Raw genomic sequence first — 24,433 nt, forward strand, 5'->3', positions numbered from 1 at the left:
GTGGCCGACCCGAGGTCCCAACTTCATCCGACTCTAATTCACCGAACTGACGATCCCGTCTGACAGACATTTCAACCAGGGGCCACCCTAGCTCCCGAGCGGAAGAAACCGTGCCGTTGAGGAGAGTTACGGGACGGGGGAGGGGGACGCGAGGGGCCCGGGCCGGGCGCTAACGATCCCGGAACGCCTCCGGGGGCCGAAAGCCAGCCCCGGAAAGACGAAGGTCACCCCTTCAACCCAATCGCAAGCCCGCGACCGTGATCCTGACACCATTAATACCCAGGTAAAGGCAGACGATGGGACTCGATAAAACTTGAAAAAGACTTCGCAATGGACCACAAAAACACAAGCATTCCGTAGGCCGGGCCTGCAAATCATTTTTAATTGGGAAGCGCTGTCGGGGGACAGATAACAATACGACCGCGAGGAGACGAAGAGCCAAACGACGCTCGCCGGTGACTTTATGAACAGCGGACACTCGAGGGTATTCATTATACGGAGCTCCTTGATTCGGGGGAAGATTCTCACACAGCGACAGCGGACTGAAACCGGCTCCAATCTCCCTATCTAAACCACGCCGGACTCCCCCTCCCGGACACGAGTCGCCGCCGAGGGCCGCGCGACTCGAGTCCGGGGCGCTACCCGACGATGACGAGGTCGTCGCCGGTGAATTCGTAAGCCGGGACCTCGAGGTTGAGCGGGGCGGGCCCCTTCCGGATTCGGCCCGAGGCGTCGTAGTGCGAGCCGTGGCAAGGGCAGTAATAGCCGCCGAAATCTCCGGCGTTGGCAATGGGGACGCAGCCGAGGTGGGTGCAGACGCCGATCAGGATGACCCACTCGGGCTTCTTCACGCGGTCTAGATCGTGCTGCGGGTCTCGCAGCTGGGACACTTCGACGGCCCCCTCCTGCTCGATCTCCTTCTGGGTCCGGTGACGCACGAACAGAGGTTTCCCTCTCCACTTGAAAGCCATATTCTTCCCCTCCGGGATATCGGACAGCTTGATCTCGATCTTCGACATGGCCAGCACGTCGGCCGAGGCGCTCATGCTGGAGACGAACTGGGAGACGACGTTCTTGGCCGCGTAGGCCACGCCGACGGTCGTCGTGGCGGTGATCAAGTAGGAGAAGCCTTTCCTCGCCTCGCTGCTGTCTTTTGAAGATTTCGTGCTATCCGACACTTCGGCGCGGCGATAGTCGGAGAAATCGGGCACTTTGATGTCTGTGTGGGAATAACGAACGGAAGCGGGAGCTGCAAGACAAAAGGAAGACTCTAAGAGCCCAGCTGGGTGAACATTTCAAGGCGCCGGGATGCTAACTTCTGAAACAACCGCGGCTCGTCGAGCAAAGATTAAACAGAAACCCCACCGTAAAAGCAGTCTGGACTCGGGGGAAAAAAAAAAAAAATCACGACCGGGGGCACGGTTAACAGAGGAAGCAATCTCCCCCCGGAGGGAATCAGCCACTCCACTACGTGGATCCGAGACCGGACGACGTGTGCCGGGTATGGTGTAGAGAGACTCGGTGATCCTACGGCTCCCAATCCCCCTACGGTGCCCGAGCTGCGTTTCCGCACGTCGACGCCTTACGGAGACTCGCGCCCCAGTACTCGCCGACACCACGGCACACGACTGCCTCGGCGGATGAGTGCTCTAGTTCCCTGTCAACGAGACCGGACGACGTGTGCCGTGTATCGTGTAGCACATCGACAGGACTCGGTGGTCCTACGGCTCCCAATCCCCCTACGGTGCCCGGGCTGCGTTTCTGCACGTCGACGCCTTACGGAGACTCGCGCCCCAGTACTCGCCGACACCACGGCACGCGACTGCCTCGGCGGATGAGTGCTCTAGTTCCCTGTCAATATTCTAGCCAGAGTAAACACACAAACTGGCAGAACTGGGTTTACCTCGGTGGGAAGATCGGTACGGGGTCGGACAGAACTGCAAGGTGAACTCTCAAAAGCAGGCACTGACAGCCTCTGACGCGGCTGCCACAGAATATACCTTTCCCTGGCGATCTGGGGCTTCGCCTGGTCCACTTTTGCCTAGGGTCACGCTTCTCCGCTCGGGTAGAAGGACAGTGCTGAGTGGAAGACCCCGGAGCGGTGACCGCGGAGCAGGAGGGTGGCTGGGGAAGGGGCGGAAATGAAACACTGAAGACCGGCGGCAATCCCCCAGCGATCCTCAGAGTTGCCCCTTGAGATGGTGGTGTACTCTCCGACTCCATTCCGTCATCCCTCAAAGGAAACAGCAAGGTGCTCCCGCCCAGCCCCGGCCAAAAAAAAAAAAAAAAAAAGAGGTTTGCCAAGGCCTCCGCTCTAACGGCTCACCCGTTTCAACCTCTCTGCCTGATCTTAGAGTCCAGAAGTTGGATCTCTAACACAGATCCGAACACTGCCAACCCTGGCGACTGTACCAGAAGGTGGCATAAGAACTCTCCTCCCTAGCGTGCCAGCCTCCGGCACGGGGCGCCGGGGTTGCTATCCATCTCTCGGCCCTGGGGCTTCCCAAAGCTTTTCCTGCCTCCTCATCCCACGGTCCGGCGTGGCCTGGTGGACCGGGCACGGGCCTGCGAGTCAGGAGGACCCGGGGTCTAACCCTGGCTCTGCTGCCCGTCTGCCATGTGACCCCGTGCCTCAGTCACCTCATCTGTACAACGGGGATTAAGACTGTGAGCCTTAACGTGGGACACAGACTGGGTCCAGCCTGATTATCTTGTACCCCGGAGCTCAGTACAGTGCCCGGCACAGAGCAGGCGCTTAACAAATATCGCCATTATTATTACCGTTCCTGCCATCTCGGTCAGGAGGGGCCGGGGACCGGAGGAGGAGGAGGAGAGGAATGGAGGAGCGGCCGCCCCGTAGAGGGGAGAGCAGAGGCCTGAAAGCCCGTAGCGCAATCAGAGGAGAGAAGAACGGCCGAGCTGGCTCCGCAGAAGACGGTCAGACACCCGGAGAGGGACAAAGAGATGGAAGCGGGAACACCAACCGGAAAAACGATCAAGGGGAGCTGGGGAAGACACAGAAATACCGACCGGCAGATCTCCGTATCTGTCGGATATTAATGATGCTACTTAAGCACCTACTACGTGACAGCGCCGTTCCCAGCGCCGGGGTGGCCATTATTGTGTCCGTCAAGTTTCTGCTATGTGCCAGACACCAGTCTAAGGCTAAGGCAGACGATAACCACATCCGCAAGAGCTCTCATTTCACGGCAATCTGAAAATCTCCAATAGTTTTCAAATCTCCCCCCTACCTCGGTCCATTTCGGTAGCCTGCTCTGCCAGGACGCAGATCTGTAATCGCACGATTTGAGTTGTGCGCTATCGAGGAATTAGGGAACATTCTTTCCTCAGTAAGCATCTGTCCGGATATAAGGGGATCCACAAAACGGTCTAAGTAGACGAGGTGTTGGAGAACCGTCCCGGGTTTGTTGGTTTTTTTTTTTTTTTTTTTTTGGTCAGAGCCTAGCAACGGCCAAGGCGTGAGCACTGGAATACGGATTTTCCGCAAGGCGAGGTTCTGCGGGAACAGAATTTACCGCCTCTGACGCTTCGGCTACTTTTCAAACGGACCACTTCACAGTCTATTCAAATTTTTCTCCATTCTGCACCTTTCTGAGGGAAACCACGTTCCAGAGGTTTCAGTGGGAAATACGAAGCTTTCAGACGACACTGTATCGCTCACTGGCCCGCGGGGCTTTGGCTCAGCCATCCTTCGGAGACAGAATACTCCGATCTAGTCTAGAATGGATCCTGCTCCTAAGCACGGCCAACCGTACTCAGAATCAGTAATACAGGCAGGCAGGTTGGACGGTCCAACTTGAGTCGACAGGATTTATTCCTTCTTTCTGCCCGCGTACTGTATTACAGACCGGAAGAACACACAAAAGGAACATGAAGTTGCAAATTCTGCCTTCAGGAAACTCTCCGTCTAACGGGTGAGGGCCAGCAAAGACAAATATACAGCTGAGACAATAGCTATGAACGACAGATCTAGAAATCCCCCGATTCCCGAGCAGACCAGGAACGACGAATTCAGGTTAACCGATCGTCAAGCACTTATTTTGTGCCGAGCACTATTCGAAGAGCTAGGAGAGATCCAAGACGATCGGGTTGGAAACGGTCCCTACCCCGCACAGGCGTCACGGTCTAAGAGGGTGAACCAGTAACTCCCCTACTCTAAAACCCTGCAGCTCTTTCTTAAACTCTGTTCGCGTCGACGGCGACCGGATGGGACATCTGTTAAATCCCTCAACACGTCAGGGTTTGTTATTCGGCGGTATTTACTACGCGCAAAGCACCGTACTGAGCGCCTGGGAGACTGCGATACCACAGAGTGGGCCAACGCGTTCCCCGCTTAATCTGGGTGGGGGGGGGGGGGGGGGGGACAGATGTTAATATGAAAAGATTTACGATAGATAATTACAGAGAGGTAGGGAAGTGCTTCGGGATTGAGGGTGGGGCGCGTAGCGAATGCCCGAAGGTCAGAGATCCAAGTGCACAGACATCACGGAAAGGAGAGGGAGCCAGGGGAAAACTCCCGGAGGAGACGTGACCTTTAAGGAGGCTCGGGGGGCGGTCTCGTGGCGTCCGCCTGTCGAGTCGTCTCCGGCCCACAGCGACTCCGGGGAACATCTCTCCCGCAACGCCTCGCCTCCCCCTTCCACCTTTCTGGCAGTATATGCAGAGAGCGCTTTCTTGGGCAAGATACGGAAGTGGTTTACCGCCGCTGCCTTCCCGGCTGTAAACCCGAGTCTCCGCCCTCGACTCTCTCCCGCGCCACTGCGCAGGGTGAGTTCTGACCTTCAGCGGATGGCCTTCCGCTCGTTAGCCACTGCCCAAACTAGGAATGGAATGGGTGGGCCTCTGCTTCACTCTCCCTCGGGCAGAAGAGGCTGGCAGAGGCCTGGAAACTCTCCGGGTACGACCCCGCGAGGGGACTGAAAGTGGGGGTCCGGCACATACGGAGAGGGAGCTCCAGGCTGGGGTAGGGCTCTCCCGGGTCACACCTCTATGTCCACATGTGGTTCACGTTCTCCTAGCCTGGGAGAAACAATTCTATTCAATAGTATTTATTGAGCGCTGGGCGCAGGGCACCGTACTAAGCGCTTGGAATGGCCAAATCGGTAACGGAGACGGTCCCCGCCCTGTGACGGGCGCACGGTCTAATCGGGGGAGACGGACGGACCAGAACGAGAGCGATCAATTTTACCGAGGAGATCACGGAGGCTAAGAAATGACTCGCCCAAGGTCACTCAGCCAAGCGGGGGAGCTAGGATTAGAACCCGGGTCCTTCCGACTCCCAGGATTTGCCCCCCCGATCATTCGGGCCGAGACCAGCCGAAGAGGCTTCTATGAGAAAACCATTTTCTCACGAGCACATGCACTTTGGCTCCCTTTCCCTCGCTTAGAAACGGAGGCCGAGGCCTTTCCGGCAGGAGACTGATGTGGGGTGGCCGTCTGAAGCAGCGCGGCCTGGGAGTCGGAAGGACCTGGGTTCTAATCCTGGGCTCTGCCCTATGTCTGCCGAGTGACCTCGGACACGTCACTTTACTTCCCTGTGCCTCGGTTACCTCATCTGCAAAGCGGGAATTAAGACTGGGAGCCCTCTGTGGGACAGGGACCGGGCCCAAGCTGATCAGCACGTGACCATCTCAGTGCTCGGCAGAGTGTCTGGAACATACTAAACGCTGAACAGAAACCATAAAAAAAAAAAAAAAAAAAAAAGGAAATGCACCTCGTTGCCCCGGTTTCGTGCCCTTCCCTCTGAACTCCAACCCTCATTTCAGAGAAATAAATATTCACAGTCCCGATCACCCTGGGCGGTGTGCTTTCCTTCCCCCGGCTTTAAACCGAAAACATTAATTTGGGAAAACAAACGGTCAACTGCTTCACCGGTTAACTTTGAAAAAGCCAATTATTTTTCCCCACCTTCCGTTTCGCTGCTACAAAGCCTCACTGGCTTCAGGGTCGACTTCTGGCCCAACAAAAATACCGACTTCTCTCCAAGACGATCCGACACGCGCGAGTATGTTTTAAAAAGCCACGCGGAGAGAAGGCGTGCGATTAACCCAAGCGATCGCTCCAACAAGCCTCCACCGTGCTAAATGCTCCGAGCCGTCCCGCATTCTTCCAAAATAGGAAACTGCCTACCTGCCCAGCCCTGACCTTGAATGGTTTCCCCTCCCTCCCCACTCCAATTATATTTATCGCGATCACACTGAGCGCAGAGCACTGTACCAAGCACCGGCGAGCCGCCAGACGCATTCCCTGCCTACGGCGAGCTTACGGTCTGGAGGAAATTCTAGGCTCCCACCTCCATCCCCGCCCGCCGGTTCTCCGCTCTCTCCGGGCGGCAGCTGTAGAATAATGACGTCGGTATCCGTTAAGCGCTTACTATGTGCAGAGCACCGTTCTAAGCGCTCGAGTCGATGCCGGGTCTTCAGGTCGGCCCCCGTGAGGCCCACGGTCTTAATCCCCATTTTCCAGACGAGGGAACTGAGGCCCGGTGAAGTGACTCGCCCACAGTCGCCCAGCTGACGAGTGGCGGGGGCCGGGACTCGAACCCATGACCCCTGACTCCCAAGCCCGGGCTCTTTCCACTGAGCCACGCCGCTTCGCTTCAGGAGGATCCCGAGGTACTCGTGGGGTCAAAAAACGACCTTAACGGGGAGGACTTAGGGCCGGGCCGTTCAATACGTTCTGTTCTCGGCCAAATTCCTTGGAAATTTGCCCCTCCCTACCCAACCCGGCGAGGGAGTGCTCTGCGCAGAGTGAGCGCTCGATAAGTACAATCGAATGAGGCAGCGAGGCCCTGGGTTCTAATACCCGCTCTGCCACACGCTCGCCCTGTGACCTGGGGCAAGTCGCTGGGACAAGGGGGGGAAGCAGCAAGGCCCAGCGGATAGAGCCCGGGGCCGGGAGTCGGGAGGTCAAGCGTGGGTGCGAATCCGGACTCCGCCACCCGTCCGCCGTGACCTCGGGCGAGTCGTTTCACTTCTCCGGGCCTCAGTTCCCTCACCTGTAGAATGGGGATTAAGACTGTGAGCCCCACGTGGGTCAGGGACTGTGTCCAACCTGATTACCCTGTATCTACCCCAGTGCTTGTCACATAATAGGTGATTAATAATAATAATAATAATAATAATGTTGGTATTCGTTAAGCCCTTCCTACGCGCGGAGCACCGTTCTAAGCGCTGGGGAAGATACGGGGGACTCGGGTCGTCCCACGTGAGGCTCACGGTTAATCCTCCTTTTCCAGACGAGGGGAACCGAGGCCCGGAGAAGTGAAGTGACTGGCCCACAGTCCCACGGCTGACGGGTGGCAGAGCCGGGAGCCGAACCCGTGACCTCTGACTCCCAAGCCCGGGCTCCTGCCACTGAGCCGCGCGGCTTCGTTATTGTTGTTCCCTCCCCTGTGCCTCGGTTCCCTCAAGGGGGTTCAAAAAGCAGCTCTCCTTCCCGCTTAGACCGAGGCGCCCACGTGGCACCTCACGATCTCACATCTAATCCAGCGGTCGGTACGGCGTTTTGCACACAGTGACCACCCGACAAATACCACAACTACCATCATCACTACCACGAGGCGGGCGCCAGTCCGGCTCACCTACTCTCCCTCAGCCTCGCGGGGGCAGGTGCGGAGAGGCGGCGCGGCTCGGTGGAAAGAGCCCGGGCTTGGGAGACAGAGGTCATGGGTTCCACTGCCGACTCTGCCACCTGTGGGCCGGGTGACCCTGGGCGAGTCACTTCACTCCTCTGGGCCTCAGTTCCCTCAACCGGAAAACGGGGATGAAGACCGTGAGCCCCTCGTGGGACCACCTGATGACCCTGTGTCTACCCCAGCGCTTAGAACGGCGCTCCGCGCAGAGTAAGCGCTTAACGGATACCGACATCATCATTATTATTATTATTATTAAGCGTTCCCTTCCGTTTCGATCCCCACGTCGCCCCATCCTTACCCAAGCGCTCAATACTGTGAAAAGCGGCATGGCCTAGTGACTAGAAGGTCACGGGTTCTAATCCCGGATGCGCCACTTGTCCGCTGTGTGACCTCGGGCGAGTCACTGCCTCTCTCCGTCCCTCAGTTACCTCATCTGTAAAACGGGGACGGAGGCCGTGAGCCCCACCTGAGACATGGACCGCATCCCACCCCATTTGCCCGTATCCTCCGCCCCGGCGCTTGGGACGGTGTGTGACACACGCCCCGGGGGCTCAAACGATCACGACGACGACGGCGGCATTTAATAATTAATAACAATGACGGTATTCGATAAGCGCTTACTATGCGCCGAGCACCGTTCTAACCCCCGGGGCGGACACAAGGTCATCTGGTCGTTCCATGGCTTCAGCCCCATCTCGCCGATGAGGTCACCGAGGCCCAGAGAAGTCAAGGGACCCGCCCAAGGTCACCCAGCAGCCCGGGGCGGGATCGGAACCCACGACCTCTGGCGCCCCAGCCCGGCCTCGGGCCACTGAGTCTCGCCGCTTGCCCTCACTCTGTGCTGAGCACTGCTCTACGCGCCGCGACGGATACGAGGTCGTCCGGCTGTCCCACATGGGGCTCCCGGGCTGCGGCCCCGTTCTGCAGACGAGGTCACCGAGGCCCAGAGAAGTCCCAGGACTCGTCCGAGGTCACCCAGCAGACCGGGGGCGGGGATCAGAACCCACGGCCTCTGACTCCCCCGCCCCTCCTCCCGGCGCTTAGTCCGAGCGCTGGGATCGATACGAGGTCATCGGCTTGTCCCTCGTGGGGCTCAAGGGCTGCACCCCCATTCCGCAGACGAGGACACCGAGGCCCAGCGAAGTCGAAGGACTCGTCCGAGGTCACCCAGCAGACCGGGGGCGGAGGCGGGATTAGAACCCACGGCCCCGTGCCATGGGCTCAGTGGAAAGAGCCCGGGCTTGGGAGTCAGAGGTCACGGGTTCCAATCCCAGCTCTGCCACTTGTCAGCCGCGCGACTGTGGGCGAGTCACACTTCCCTTCTCTGTGCCTCAGTTCCCTCATCTGGAAAATGGGGATTAACTGTGAGCCTCACGTGGGACAGCCTGATTATCCTGTATCTCCCCCCCCCGCCCAGCGCTTCGAACAGTGCTCCGCACTTAGTAAGCGCTTAACCGATACCGACATTATTGCCATCCGGTTGTCCCGCGTGGGGCTCCCGGGCTTCGGCCCCGTTTTGCAGATGAGGTCACGGAGGCCCAGAGAAGTCAAAGGGCTCGTCCAAGGTCACCCAGCAGACCAGGGGCGGGGATGAGAACCCACGACCTCTGACTCCCCAGCTCGGACTCTTTCGTTCAGTAGTATTTATTGAGCGCTCACTCTGTGCTGAGCACCGTACTAAGCGCTTGGAATGGACAAATCGGCAGCAGACGGAGACGGTCCCCGCCCTCTGACGGGCGCACGGTCTGGTCTTTCCACTGAGCCACGCCATTTCTCCAGGTCGAGCACCGCCCTAAGCGCTGGGGGCGACGGGAGGGTGAGCGATCGGGTGGGGCCGGGGGATAACAATGATGATGTTGGCGCCTGTTAAGCGCTGACTGTGTGCAGGGCACTGTTCTAAGCGCTGGGGGAGATGCAGGGTCATCAGGTTGTCCCATGTGAGGCTCACCGTCTTCGTCCCCATTTTACGGAAGAAGAAACCGAGGTACGGAGAATAATAATAATGTTGGCATTTGTCAAGCGCTTACTACGTGCAGAGCACTGTTTAAGCGCTGGGGGAGAGACAGGGTGATCGGGTTGTCCCACGTGAGGCTCACAGTTAATCCCCACTTTCCAGATGAGGAAACTGAGGTACAGAGAATAATAATGTTGGCATCTGTTAGGCGCTTACTCGGTGCAGAGCACCGTTCTAAGCGCTGGGGTAGACACAGGGTCAGCGGGTGGTCCCAGGTGGGGCTCACGGTCTTCATCCCCATTTTCCAGATGAGGTCACTGAGGCCCAGAGAGGTGAAGTGACTTGCCCACAGTCACCCAGCTGACAAGCGGCCGGGGCGGGATTCGAACCCACGACCTCTGACGCCCCGGCCTGGGCTCTTTCCACCGACTGCTTCTTTAATTATAATAATGACGTTGGTATCCAGGCGCTTACTACGTGCAGAGCACTGTGCTAAGCGCTGGGGGAGAGACAGGAGAACAATAATCATAATAATGTTTGGTATTTGTTAAGCGCTATGTGCAGAGCACCGTTCTAAGCGCTGGGGGGAGAGACAGGGGACTAATAATCATAATAATGTTGGTATTTGTTGAGCGCTTACTTTGTGCGGAGCACTGTTCTAAGCGCTGGGGCAACTACGGAATAATAATAATGATGTTGGTATTTGTTAAGCGCTTACTCTGTGCAGAGCACTGTTCTAAGCGCTGGGGGAGAGACAGGGTGATAATAATACTAATAATGTCGGTATTTCTTAAGCGCTGACTCTGTGCAGAGCACTGTTCTAAGCGCTGGGGGAGAGACAGGGGACTAATAATCATAATAATGTTGGTATTTGTTGAGCGCTTACTTTGTGCGGAGCACTGTTCTAAGCGCTGGGGCAACTACGGAATAATAATAATGATGTTGGTATTTGTTAAGCGCTTACTCTGTGCAGAGCACTGTTGTAAGCGCTGGGGGAGAGACAGGGGAAGAATAATAATGTCGGTATTTGTTAAGCGCTGACTCTGTGCTGAGCACTGTTCTAAGCGCTGGGGCAACTACGGAATAATAATAATGATGTTGGTATTTGTTAAGCGCTTACTCTGTGCAGAGCACTGTTGTAAGCGCTGGGGGAGAGACAGGGGAAGAATAATAATGTCGGTATTTCTTAAGCGCTGACTCTGTGCGGGGCACTGCTCTAAACGCTGGGGGAGAGACAGGGGAATAATCATCCTAATGCTGGTATCTGTTAAGCGCTGACTGGGTGCGGAGCACTGTCCTAAGCGCTGCGAAAGGGCAAACGCAGGGTTCCCCGTCCGGGGCGGGGAGGACGAAGGACTGACCGTTGAGGCGGTGAGCGGCGGCGAGGCCGCGGGCGTCGGGGCGCTGGCTGAGGAAGGGCCGGCGCGGCGGGGGCGGCGGCGGCGGCGGCGCGGCCGGCTCGGGGGCGGCGGGGGGCAGCGAGGCCTGAGCCAGCGGCCGCAGCGGCCCCGCCACCGCGCGGCCCGACGCCCACAGCACCGGCGCCAGCGGCCCCGAACGCGCCGACATCGACAACATGGCGGCGGCGGCGGCGGCTGAGGCGGCTGAGGCGGCTCCCTCCCCACCACCACGACCTTCGCCTCTCCCAGGGCGCGCGGCACCGACGTCATCGCGCCGCGACGGCTCGCGTCAGCGCGGCGGCCGCCGCCGGGGGCGGGGCGAGAGGCCCGAGGGAGGAGGGGAGAAGTGCGCAGGCGCCGGGGGGGGGGGGCGAGAGGCCCGAGGGAGGAGGGGAGAAGTGCGCAGGCGCTGAAGGGAGGGGGCGAGAGGCCCGAGGGAGGAGGGGAGAAGTGCGCGGGCGCCTGGGAGGGGGAGCGGGGGAGAGAGAGGCCTGAGGGAAAAGGGGGAAGTGCGCAGGCGCCGTGGAACGTTTTAGCTTCTCGGCTGTCATTCATTCAGTCAGTCATTCGGTCAGTGAATCATTCATTTAGTCAGTCAGCCATTCAGTCATTTATTCATCCATCCATTCAGTCAGTCATTCATTTAGTCATTCATTCATCCATGCAGTCATTTATTCATCCATCCATTCAGTCAGTCATTCATTTAGTCATTCATTCATCCATTCAGTCAGTCCTTCAGTCATCCAGTCAGTCAGTCATTCAGTCAGTCAATCATTCATTTAGTCAGTCAGCCATTCAGTCATTTATTCAGCCATCCATTCAGTCAGTCATTCATTTAGTCATTCATTCATCCATGCAGTCAGTCATTCCGTCATCCATTCAGTCAGTCAGTCAGTCAGTCATTCAGTCAGTCAATCATTCATTTAGTCAGTCAGCCATTCAGTCATTTATTCAGCCATCCATTCAGTCAGTCAGTCATTTAGTCATTCATTCATCCATTCAGTCAGTCAGTCATTCATCCATCCGTTCATTCATTCATTCATTCATTCATTTAGTCAGTCAATAATAATAATAATAATGATGGTATTTTCTTAAGCCCTTACTTTGTGCCAAGCACTGTTCTAAGTGCTGGACAATAATGGTATTATAATAATAATGTTGGCATTTGTTAAGTGCTTACTATGTTCCAAGCACTGTTCTAAATGTGGGATAATAATGGTATAATAATAATAATAATGATAATAATGGAACGTGTTAAGCACTTGCCATGTGCCGAGCACCGTTTTAAGCCCTGGATAATAACGGTATTATAACTATAATAATAATGGTGGTATTTGTTAAGCACTTCCTATGAGCCAAGCACTGTTCTAAGCATTGGGGGTGAGGGATACAAGGTCATCAGGTTGTCCCACTTGTGGTTCACAGTCTTGATCCCCATTTTACAGATGAGGTAACTGAGGCTCAGAGAGGTAAAGTGACCTGCCCCAAGTCACGCAGCTGACAAGTGGCAGAGTAGGAACTCGAACCCACGATCCCTGACTCCCAAGCCCAGACTCTTTCCACCAAGCCACGCTGCTTCTTCATTGATTCAGTCAGTCAGTCATATTGTTGAGCGCTTACTGTGTGCAGAGCGCTGTACTAAGTGCTGGGGAAGTACAATTCAGCAACAAATAGAGACAATCCCTGCCCACAACAGGCTCGCAGTCTAGAAGGGAATAATAATGATGGCATTTGATTCGAACCCGTGACCTCTGACTCCCAGGCCCAGGCTCTATCCACTAGGCGATTTAGCATTCAGATTTATTGAGCGCTTACTGTGGGCAGAGCACTGTATTAAGCGCTTGGAAAGTACAAGAAGAGAAGCAGCGTGGCTTAGTGGACAGAGCACATTCCCTCCCCACAGTGGGCTTACAGTCTAGAGTCAGTCATTCAGTTGTAATAATGATTATGGTATTTGTTCATTTATTCGTTCAATCGTATTTATTGAGCGCTTACTGTGTGCACAGCACTGTACCAAGCCCTTGGGAAAGTACAATACAACAATAAACGGACACGTTCCCTGCCCACAACAAGCTTGCAGCCTAGGGGTGGGGGGGGACCGACGTCATTAAAAATAAATAAATTACAGCCACGGACATAAATTCTGTGGGGCTGGAGGGGGGAAGAACAAAGGGAGCAAGTCGGGGTGATCCAGAAGGGAGTAGGCACTTACTATATGCCAGACACTGTACTAAACGCTGGGGTGGATCCAAGCAAATCGCGTCGAACGCAGTCCCTGTCCGACGTGGGGTTCGCAGTTTCGATCCCCCTTTTCCAGATGAGGTGACTGAGGCACAGAAAAGTGAACCGATTCGCCCAAGGTCACACAGCAGACACGTGGCGGAGTATTTATCGAGCTCTTACTGTGTGCACAACACTGTACTAAGCGCACGGGGGCTCGGGGGAAGGAGCCCGGGCTTCGGAGTCGGAGGTCACGGGTTCGACGCCCGGCTCTGCCACTTAGCTGTGTGACTGTGGGCGAGTCACTTCACTTCTCCGTGCCTCAGTTCCCTCATCTGGAAAATGGGGATTAACCGTGAGCCTCACGGGGGACAACCTGATTATCCTGTATCTCCCCCAGCGCTTAGAACAGTGCTCTGCACATAGTAAGCGCTTAACTAATACCAACGTCATCATTATTAATATGATTGAGCTCTTACTGTGTGCACAACATTGTACTAAGCACACGGTGGCTTAGTGGAAAGTGCCCAGGCTTGGGCGTTAGAGATCATAGGTTCGAATCCCGGCTCCGCCACGTGTCTGCTGAGTGACTTTGGGCAAGTCGCTTGGCTTCTCTGTGCCTCAGTTACCTCATCTGGAAAACGGGGATTAAGACTGTGAGCCCCACGTGGGACCACCTGATAATCCTGCATCTACCCCAGCGCTTAGAGCAGTGCTTGGCACAAAGTATGTGCTTAACAAATACCATCGTTACAATGATTAGAATTATTACAATATGACGACAAACAGACACGTTCCCCGTCCACGTCGAGCTTACCCGGCTGACAAGCGTCTATGCAGTCATTTGAAGGGAAGCAGCGCGGCTCAGTGGAAAGAGCCCGGGCTTGGGAGTCAGAGATCGTGGGTTCGAATCCCGGCTCCGCCACTTGGCAGCTGTGTGACCGTGGGCGAGTCACTTCACTTCTCTGGGCCTCCGTGACCTCATCTGGAAAATGGGGATTAAGGCCGTGGGCCTCACGTGGGACGACCTCATTCCCCTGTATCTCCCCCAGCGCTTAGAACACTGCTCAGCACACGGTAATAATAACAATAATGTTGGTAACTGTTAAGCGCTTACTATGTGCCGAGCACTGTTCTAAGCGCTGGGGGAGATACAGGATAATCAGGTCGTCCCACGTGAGGCTCACGGTTAATCCCCATTTGACAGATGAGGGAACTGAGGCCCAGAGAAGCGAAGTGACTCGCCCACGGTCACACAGCTGACAAGTAAGCGCTTAACAGATTCACCCGTTCGTTCACTAGTATTGATTGAGCGCTTACTACGTGCAGAGCACTGTGCTGAGCGCTTGGAAGGAATGGCCAAATGGGCAACAGATAGAGACAAATACCAACGTTATCATTCTTATTCATCATCGGCGGCATTTCTCGAGGGCTCGCTGTGTGCAGAGTACTGTCCTAAGCGCTCGGACGGTTACGGTGCGACGGTCGACAGATACATTCCCTGCCCACCGTGAGCTGACAATCCACGGTCATCTTTCTTTCGGTCACATTTAAGCGCTTACTACGATATCAGGCACTGTGCTAAGTGCTGGGGTAAATGCGAGATAATCCTTTCCTCGGCTTCCTCTCCCTTCCGTGTCGCCCCGACTTGTTGCCTCGATTCAGGCCTCCTCACCGTCCTTCCACGCGGCGAAGTTGAGTCTCCGTCCTCGACGCTCTCCCGCGCCGCCGCTGCCCGGCACAGGGGGATTTTGACGGGGAGCCGACGGCCTTCCGCTCGTAGCCGCCGCCCAAGCTAAGGATGGAACCGACGGGCCTCCGCTTGACTCTCCCTCCCGTAGCCGAGACGGGTAGAGTCCTGGAAACTCTCCGGGGGCGACCCCGCGCGGGTGGCACTTAAATACAGATCTGAAATTTATTCACGTTAATGTCTGTCTCCCCCTCTACACCGTAGGCGTGTTGTGGGCAGGGAACGGGTCGGTTTCTCGTTTACACCGTACTCTCCCAAGCGCTGAATAGAGTCTTTTGCGAAGAGTAAGTGCTCAGTAAATACATCTGAATGAATTAAAGAATGGGACGCACAGTCTTAATACCCATTTGACAGACGAGGTATGTGGGGCTCGGTGAAGTTAAGTAATAAGAATCATAATGATAACGTTGGCATTCGTTAAGCGCTTACTACGTGCAGAGCACTGTTCTGAGCGCTGGGGGAGATCCAGGGTCCTCGGGTCGTCCCACGTGAGGCTCACGGTTAATCCCCATTTTCCAGATGAGGGAACCGAGGCCCAGAGAAGGGAAGTGACTCGCCCACAGTCACCCGGCTGCCCAGCGGCGGAGCCGGGAGTCGAACCCATGACCTCGGACTCCGAAGCCCAGGCTCTTCCCACGGAGCCGCGCTGCTTCCCGTGTGATCTGCCCGAGCTGACACAGCACACAGGTGGTGAAGCTGGAATTAGACCCCCCCCCCTCCCCCCCGGTGTTTCTGACTCCCAGGCCCCTGTGCTCTTCACTGGCTAACACTGCTTCTCCTGTCCTCCTGACCGATTTGTCCATTCCAAGCGCTTAGGACAGCGGTCCGCACGTAGTAAGCGCTCCATAAATACCGTTGAATGAATGAAGCTCGCCTCCTCCAAGAGGCCTTCCCAGATTGAGCTTCCCCGTTCCCCTCTGCTCCCTCTCTGCTCCTCCTTCACCTCCCCTCAGCTAAGCCCCCTTTCCCTCTGCTCCTCCCCCTCTCCCTTCCCCTCCCCCTCAGCACTGGGCTCATTCGTCTAGATTTTTATTGCCCTATTTATTCCGTAAATATGGCATCCGTCCCCTTGATTCTATCTATCGTGATTAAGTTGTCCTGTTTCTGTCCGTCCGTCTCCCCCGATTAGACGGCGAGCCCGTCGATGGGCAGGGATTGTCTCTATCTGTTGCCGAATTGCCCATTCCAAGCGCTTAGTACGGTGCTCTGCACAGAGTAAGCGCTCAATAAATACTACCGAATGAATGAATTCATATTTTAATTGGTAGTTCTTCAATGCGTTAGTCACATTCATTAAGGATGATTCATTTGCAGGTTTTGTTTAAGAGCTGATGGGTTTCCCCGCCAGCGAGTCACCTGTGGGGCGACGTACATGTCGTCGCGAAGGTCCCCCAAAACCGCCAAATCTCTCATGTTTTAATTTTAACCTTTTCCCCTCAAAATTTTCTAGGCTCTCTGAAAGTCAGCGTGAGCCTCTCGACCTGAGGTCCATTTCCAGATATTTCCAGATGCTTTTAGAAAGCAATCCAGCGCCACTACAGATCCCAAGGGGCAAATATTCCTTGAGGCAACTTGCACCCCAAGTTTTAGGACCCCGTCGATGCCGTCTGTTTTCAAGACTGAGTCGGCGTGCGCGATGTTGTCGAGAACCGAAGCCACGGTAAAGTCCTACACGACCGTGCTTTCCTGGAATAAAAGGTGATCGTGAGCAAACCGTGGTGACTTGAGCTCATTGCTGAATGACTAAAATCTGACTCCTCCTACCTGTCCTCTTTATCCACCGCACCTTGGGCTTTATAGAGTCGTAGACTCACAGAATATGACGACTGGAAAGATCGCGAAGCGGCCATCAGGTCCAAACTCCGGCTTCCAGACGGAGAAATGATTAACTCTCCATAAACTTGATATCTGTTTCGCTATGTTGCACTCTCCCAAGCCTCTAGTACAGCGCTCCGCCCTCAGAAAGCTGGCAATAAGTGTGTGACCTTGGGCAAGTCTTTATTTTCTCTGTGCCTCGGTTGCCCCATCTGGAAAATGGGCATTAATGCCGTGAGCCCCGTGTGGGCCGTGGACTATTTTCGACGTGATTAGCTTTCGTCTATCCCAGCGCTTTGTACGGTGGCACGAAGTAAGCCCTAAACGAATACCATAAAACAATAACGATAACGATGGCGTCCGTTAAGCGCTCACTCTGTGCCGGACACTGTTCTGAGGGCTGGGGGGAGATGCGAGTTAATCGGATTGTCCCTACGTGGGGTTCACAGTCTTAATCCCCATTTTCCAGATGAGGTAACTGAGGCGCAGAGAAGTGAAGTGACTTGCCCAAAGCCACACAGCGGATAAGTGGCGGAGCCGAGATTCGAACCCATGACCTCTGACCCCCCCCCCAAGCCCGGGCTCTTTCCACTGAGCCACCCTGCTTCTCTGAGGTCGATTGATTCAAAAGACTTGCCCGGGAAAGAGACTTCAGGACCTCGCTGGGGGGGGGCCATTCCAGTGTGTTTCTGTTGCTTATTGTTGTTGTACTCATCAGGGTTCGAATCCCGGCTCTGCCACTTGTCAGCTGTGTGACCGTGGGCGAGTCACTTCACTTCTCTGGGCCTCGGTTCCCTCGTCTGTAAAACGGGGATTGAGACCGTGAGCCTCACGTGGGACGACCTCCTTCCCCCGTATCTCCCCCAGCGCTTAGAACGGTGCTCGGCACGTAGTAAGCGCTTAACAGATACCAACATTATTTTCCTCATCTCCCACTCCCTTCTTCATCGCCCTGACTTGCTCCCTCTGCTCTTCCCCCCTCCCAGCAGCACATATGTGCGTATCTGTCATTTATTTATTTATATTGATGTCTGTTTATTTGTACTCATATCTGTCTCCCCTCCTTTAGACAGTGAGCTGTACTTTCCCGAGCGCTTCGTCTAGTTCACTGCGCACAGTGAGTGCTTAATAAATACGACCGAACGAATGACCGAACTACCTGGGCTTTTAACTTCTCTGGGCCTCAGTTTCTTCATCTCTAAAAGTGGGGATAAGATACCTGTTCTCCTTCCCCCTCAGGTTGTGAACCCCACGTAGGACAGAGACCGGGTTCAAACCGCTTCTACCGCATCTACCCTGGAGCTCAGCACGGCGTCTGGCCCCAACGAAGCTGCCTCGAGAATCGATCGATTGATTAATTAGGGTTTTGTCAAGTACCTAATATGCGTCAGACACCGTTCGGGTCAGTCCTGTTCAACACGGGTCTCCACCGCCTAAGTAGGAGAAAGAACAGCTATCTGATCCCAGATGAGGAGAGAGAAGTCAAATGACTTATCCTAGGTCACACAGCAAGCAAGTGGTAGAGCCAGCATAAGAACGTAGGTTCTCTGACTCCCAGGCCCATGCTCTTTCCCTCGGGTAATAATGATAATAATAATTGCGGTATTCCACTAGGCCAAACTGCTCCACAGCTATCCCTCTTTAGACAGAGCTGTAGAAGATGTCCCCATCTACCTTTATCACCCCCAACTTTCCACCCCAATGTTGAGAGCAAGAAAACCGGGCAAGGGCGCACGAAACACCCCGAGTGCCCTTTCGACCGCCTCGGGGAAGCCGAGGACGGGCGGTAGGGAAAGGAGGGAGAAGAATAGTTGCCCGACGCACGGGTGTGTCGAGCTGTTTCGTAAAATTACGTGTCATCTTCGCTTCTACAGAAATCTGCGGAGACGGTCGGTGGAAGCGAAATGGGCCGCCGCCACTCCGAATTTTGCAGTGAAATACTAAATCATAGGTTGAACGAGAAGCTTTATTTGCGCTTACTTCAAAATGGATGCCAGCAGAGAACGAGATTGTAATCTACGCGGTATTTAATTTGTATTTCCGGATAATAACAATTCGCACTTCTTGCCCCTTTCGTCGGAAGATCTCAAGAGTGCTTTTGCAAGTAACAGTCAATGAAGTGGAAGAAAAAAAAAAATCTTTGTGAGAAAGATGAAAGTTAAAATATGAATTGGAAGAACGCTTTTAATGCCTATGTTTACCTGGGACGTAAATATTTGTCCCCGGAACCTTTTTGGAAGGAAAGCTTGCATAACATCCCAGACCTCCTACCCAGCAGGCTGGCAAAGAAAACATCAATAGCTCGATAAATCCCTCTCTTGAGTACAAGGCTTTGATAATTAAATGGGATCTCCTATAAAGAGGGGCTGATTAATAAATTATTTGATTACCGGGTATGATAAGTATGCCGCCAATCAATACAATTGCCTGAAAGCTCTAAATTAGAAATTCTGTAATAAAATGTAAATGGAAGTTACCAGGATTCGGTAGTTTTAATTACAGGGAGTGATTAATTGATCATTCAGATATTATCGATCTTCAACTTATTTCATTCCCCGCAATTTAATTTGTCAGATTTGAGCCCAGATAACCGACGATTTGTCCGATTAATGCTAAAGCCGGAGCACCGAGGGGTGAGAATGACGTGCGAGGAAAAGTTGAAACCATTTATCGAAAATCGTTGCAGAGCAACTCAAGGGAGGGGGGTTAGTAAGTGGAACCGGTGGTTTCGAAGGTGTCGGTGAAAATTTCAATCACAGAACTGCGCCATATTTAATAATGACAATGTTGGTATCCGTTAAGCGCTTACTACGTGCCGAGCACCGTTCTAAGCGCCGGGGTAGATGCAGGGTAATCGGGTCGTCCCACGTGAGGCTCACGGTTAATCCCCATTTCCCAGATGAGGTAACCGAGGCCCAGAGAAGTGAAGTGACTCGCCCACAGTCACACGGCTGCCAAGTGGCAGGGCCGGGGTTCGAACTCATGACCTCTGACTCACATCAGGCAGCGAGAAGCGGCCTGGCCCAGTGTACGGAGCGTGGGTTTGGGGGGTCAGAAGGACCCGGGTTCTAGCCCCGGCTCCGCCACCTGTGCGCTGTGTGACCTTGGGCGAGTCACTTCACTTCTCTGGGCCTCAGGGGATGGAGACCGTGAGCCCCACGTGGGACCGGGACTGCGTCCAACCTGATTGATTACCCCAGCGCTTAGAACGGTGTCTGGCACACAGTAAGCACTTGACAAATCCCACAAACGTGGACGATCCGTCGGTGGTGTTTGCTGAGCGCTTCCAGCGTGCAGGGCGCTGTCTAAGCACCTGGGGGAGGACGGTCCTACGGAGGGAGCGGACACGATCCCCGGCCACAGCGAGCAGACGGCTGCTCCATCGCTAAGCTGCCAGTCGGTCAATCACATCTATCGAGCACTTTCTGCGTGCGGAGCACCGGAGGGGGGCTCGGGAGAGTACAGGAGAGCGATAAACAGACATATTCGCTGCCCTCGGTGAGCGAAGAACCGCTCCGCCGCTACGTTGCCCGTAAGTCAGTCGATCGTATTTATTGGGCCCTTACTGTGTGCAGAGCGCTACACTAAGCACTTGGGACAGACTGTAAGCCCGGTGTGGGCAGGGATCGTCTCTCTTTATTAATAATAACGACGTCGGTATCTGTCAAGCGCTTACTACGTGCCGAGCACCGTTCTAAGCGCCGGGGTAGACACGGGGGAATCGGGTCGTCCCACGTGGGGCTCCCGGTCTTAATCCCCATTTTGCAGATGAGGGAACCGAGGCACCGAGAAGTGAAGTGACTCGCCCACAGGCTGACAAATGGCCGAGCGGGGATTTGAACCCGTGACCTCTGACTCCAAAGCCCGCGCTCTTTCCACTGAGCCAGGCCGCTTCTCTTCCAAGCACTTAGTACAGCGCTCCGCACCCGGTGAGAACTCAATAAATACGATCGAATGAAGGAAAGCATGGATAAAAGGACACACTCCCCACCGGCAAGAGCTCTGTCTTAGCATTTCTCTGAAAGCGACCGGGGGGGTGAGGCCCCCCCTATGATCAGCATCCCCTCAACGGTCAGTCCCTCCCCCCTCCCAGCCGGGTCACCCTGGATTTGTCCATTCCAAGCGCTCAGTACAGTGCTCTGCACATTAATACTGCCGAATTGGAGCGGCAGCGCGGTTCAGGGGCAAGAGCACGGGCTTCGGAGTCAGAGGTCACGAGTTCGACTCCCAGCTCTGCCACCCGTCAGCTGGGTGACCGTGGGCGAGTCGCTTCGCTTCTCTGGGCCTCAGTCACCTCATCTGAAAATGGGGCTGAAGAGCGTGAGCCTCACGGGGGACCACCTGATGACCCTGAAGCTACCCCAGCGCTTAGAGCAGCGCTCTGCGCGTAGCACGCGCTTAACGAATACCGACATCATCGGTATTACTAGGACGGTTACCGTGTTCGGCGCGGTCGGAGCCTCTCACCGACGAATTTCTGGAGGATCGGAAGAGAGAAATGACATTAAGCCCGGTTTTCAGGGAGTTCCCAGATTTCTCTTGTGAACGGAAACCGTTATCACCGCTCATTTCGGCCAAAGCTCCCGTGCCCTTCGGGCCCTCTTCGACCTCTCCATCCTCTTCGGCTCTTACGTTAGTGTTCACCGGCCGCCTCCTCTTCTTCCGTGAGACCTTTACAAGGGTTCTGTGGGACTCTCTCTTCACAACTGCCATCTCCCTCGGAGGATCTAATCCAAATTCTCCCAGATGGGTTCACTGCCTCAGAGCCCGTACTCATCTCCTTCCATCTACCACAATATATATGTTACGCAAAATGGCCTTCTGGTGATCTGGGAAGTGCGCATATCCCTCACTGCTTACCTTGATGAGCGCTGATGGGAATCAGAATACTTTACTCTGAAAAGTCGAACTGCACGATTGATAAATCTTTCTTACGCTGCTACTCGATTTATACCCTGGGCCTAAGAGGTCCCAGAACTCTACTTTCCCACCGTTAGAAGACATCGGTCCGCTTGTGCCGATCAAATAACCGTGCAGCAAAGTGGAATTTGCACGCTGCCTGTCCAGGCACTTCATGACTCTACTCCTCCCCACCAACTGAGGCATTTTTGACCCCCGCCCCCCCCCGCCCCGATTGTAGCCAGGAGGTCAGTGGGAATAATATTCTGTGATGTTTCAAAAGTGAACAGAGAGGGGCAGAGAAGCAGCGTGGCAGGGCCTGGGAGTCAGCGGGACCTGCGTTCTGATCCTGGCTCCGCCACTCGTCCGCTGTGTGCCTTTGGATGAGTAACTTAACTTCTCTGGGCCTCGGTTGCCTCATCTGGAAAATGGGTATTAAGGATGCGAGCTCGCATGTGGGACAGAGACTGTGTCCAACCTCAATACTTCCTAATAACAATAGCGTTGGTATTTGTTAAGCGCTTACTCTGCGTCGAGCACTGTTCTAAGCGCCGGGGAAGACACGAGGTCATCAGGTTGGCCCCCGTGGGGCTCACAGCTTTCATCTCCATTCTCCAGACGAGGTCACCGAGGCACCGAGAAGTCAAGCGACTCGCCCGAAGGCGCCCAGCTGACGGGTGGCGGAGCCGGGATTAGAACCCGTGACCCGTGACTCCCAAGCCCGGGCTCTTTCCACTGAGCCGCGCTGCTTCTCCGCCTACCCCCGCGCTTAGGACGGTGCTTGGCACATGGTAAGCACTTCACAAGCACCACACTCGTTATCGCGATTATTACGGAAGTTAGAGAACGAGGCGGATCGTGGCTTTGGGTAGGGGGAGAGACATTCATTTGCTCTGTTGGACTGTTGCGGCGTCTTTCTAGTAAGACAGCTTTTTGATGGCTTGAAGGGGGCGATGCCATTTCTTACCGACGCGATGGGAGGAGAGATAAATTAATTTAGGGAAGTTGGGGCTTGCAACTTGAAAGAAGGCATTCTCCAAGGAGAGATATGATTCGCTTCTCTTCCGGCTCCCCACCGTTCCTCATACCTGGGACATCATCACCGACCACCATGATCGAAAATCGACGAGTACTTCCAGTGTTCGTAGCTCAGTGAAGGAGCAGGGCTGCAAACAATAATAATAATAATACTACTACTCATCGAGCGCTCATCCCGACTCTGCCCCTTGTCAGCTGTGTGACCGCGGGCGAGTCACTTCACCTCTCCGGGCCTCAGTTCCCTCAGCTGTGAAACGGGGGGGGGGGGGGAAGACCGTGAGCCTCACGTGGCACGACCTCCTTCCCCTGTATCTCCCCCAGCGCTTAGAACGGTGCTCTGCACGTAGTAGGCGCTTAACAAATGCCAACATTAGTAATCATCATCCGTGGAATTTACTGAGCGCTTATTCTGTGCGGAGCACCGTACTGAGCACTCGGGAGAGTACAACGCGACAGATGCGGCAGACACGTACCCTGTCCACAGTGAGCTCATCATGCGCCAAGCGCTGTACTAAGCACCGGAGTAGAGACGAGATAATCGGGTTGGACACAGTCTCCACCTCCTGTGCCGCTCACAAGTCTAGGTAGGAGGGAGAACAGGTATCTTACCCTCATTTTGACTGACGAGGAAAGTGAGGCCCAGAGAAGTGGAAACCGGTTAGGTGACTCGTCCGAGGTCACCCAGCAGATAATAATAATAATAATAAGGTTGGTATTTGTTAAGCGCTCACTATGTGCCGAGCACTGTTCTAAGCGCTGGGGTAGACACAGGGGAATCAGGTTGTCCCACACGGGGCTCACGGTCTTCATCCCCATTTTACAGATGAGGGAGCTGAGGCACAGAGAAGCGAAGTGACCTGGCCACCGTCACACAGCCGACAAGGGGCAGAGCAGGGATTCGGACCCACGACCTCTGACTCCCAAGCCCGGGCTCTTTCCCCTGAGCCACGATCCCTTCTCCTCCCCTCAGCACCGTGCTCGTCCGCTCAGCTGTATCTATTTTCATTACCCTGTTTCTTTCGTTAATGAGATGGACGTCGCCTTGATTCTACTGCTGTGGTTTGAATGAGATGCTCATGCCCTCGATTCCATGTATCGCCATTGTTCTCGTCTGTCCGTCTCCCCCGATTAGACCGTGAGCCCGGCAGTGGGCGGGGACTGCATCTGTCGCCGATTCGTCCATTCCAAGCGCTCAGGACAGTGCTCGGCACATAGTAAGCGCTCCGTAGATACTATGGAATGAACGAATGAATGAGAATGACCGGGCCGGAGGCGCTAATAAGCTCCCTCTCTGCCTCTCCCGATCGTCGTGAGAGCCTCCAGACGTTACATTCTCGACCGCTCCGGTTTCAGGTGCGGACGACAAAAGGCAGGGACAACTCCGTGGGAATTAGGCGGCGGGCTGCACCCCTGATAGAGCCTAAACGTTTCGACCCCGATCAAGCGTGAGGCCGAGAAGAAAGAGACCAATCCTTCCCCATCTTACCCTGCCCGACAGGACGAGAGATTTAAATTAGATGGCAAGAAGGACTTCTGTCCTTTTTTTATGGCTGGTGAGATTCGGAAGCAGACGAAAGAGGGAGGCGGCGGCGGAAGGAACGGCTCCGAGCACGAGACAGAGAGCCATCTGTTCCGGTCAGGGGAACGGCACTCTCGTCCAAGGGCTGAGTAGGGTCTGCGATAATCCCACGGGCGCATTT

General features: G+C 54.9%; 1 protein-coding gene across 4 annotated transcripts; it reads right to left on the minus strand.

Moving 5' to 3' along the window:
- Positions 1-352: 352 nt before the first annotated feature.
- On the minus strand, positions 353-21,524 carry LOC100074926 (cytochrome b-c1 complex subunit Rieske, mitochondrial). Of its 4 annotated transcripts, none has more exons than XM_007671476.4 (2): positions 21,236-21,524; positions 353-1,249 (listed from the first exon to the last, which is right to left on the minus strand). In XM_007671476.4, the coding sequence occupies exons 1-2, from the start codon at positions 21,507-21,509 to the stop codon at positions 639-641; spliced, it is 885 nt and encodes a 294-aa protein (XP_007669666.2). In that variant the 5' UTR covers positions 21,510-21,524; the 3' UTR covers positions 353-638. The 4 variants fall into 4 exon arrangements, with proteins under 4 accessions (XP_007669666.2, XP_028931736.1, XP_028931737.1 ...); XM_029075903.2 differs by lacking the exon at positions 21,236-21,524 and adding an exon at positions 10,973-11,217; XM_029075904.1 differs by lacking the exon at positions 21,236-21,524 and adding an exon at positions 4,554-4,647.
- Between the last annotated feature and the right edge of the window lie 2,909 nt (positions 21,525-24,433).

Source organism: Ornithorhynchus anatinus, chromosome 11, assembly GCF_004115215.2.
Source record: "Ornithorhynchus anatinus isolate Pmale09 chromosome 11, mOrnAna1.pri.v4, whole genome shotgun sequence".
Lineage (NCBI taxonomy): Eukaryota > Metazoa > Chordata > Mammalia > Monotremata > Ornithorhynchidae > Ornithorhynchus > Ornithorhynchus anatinus.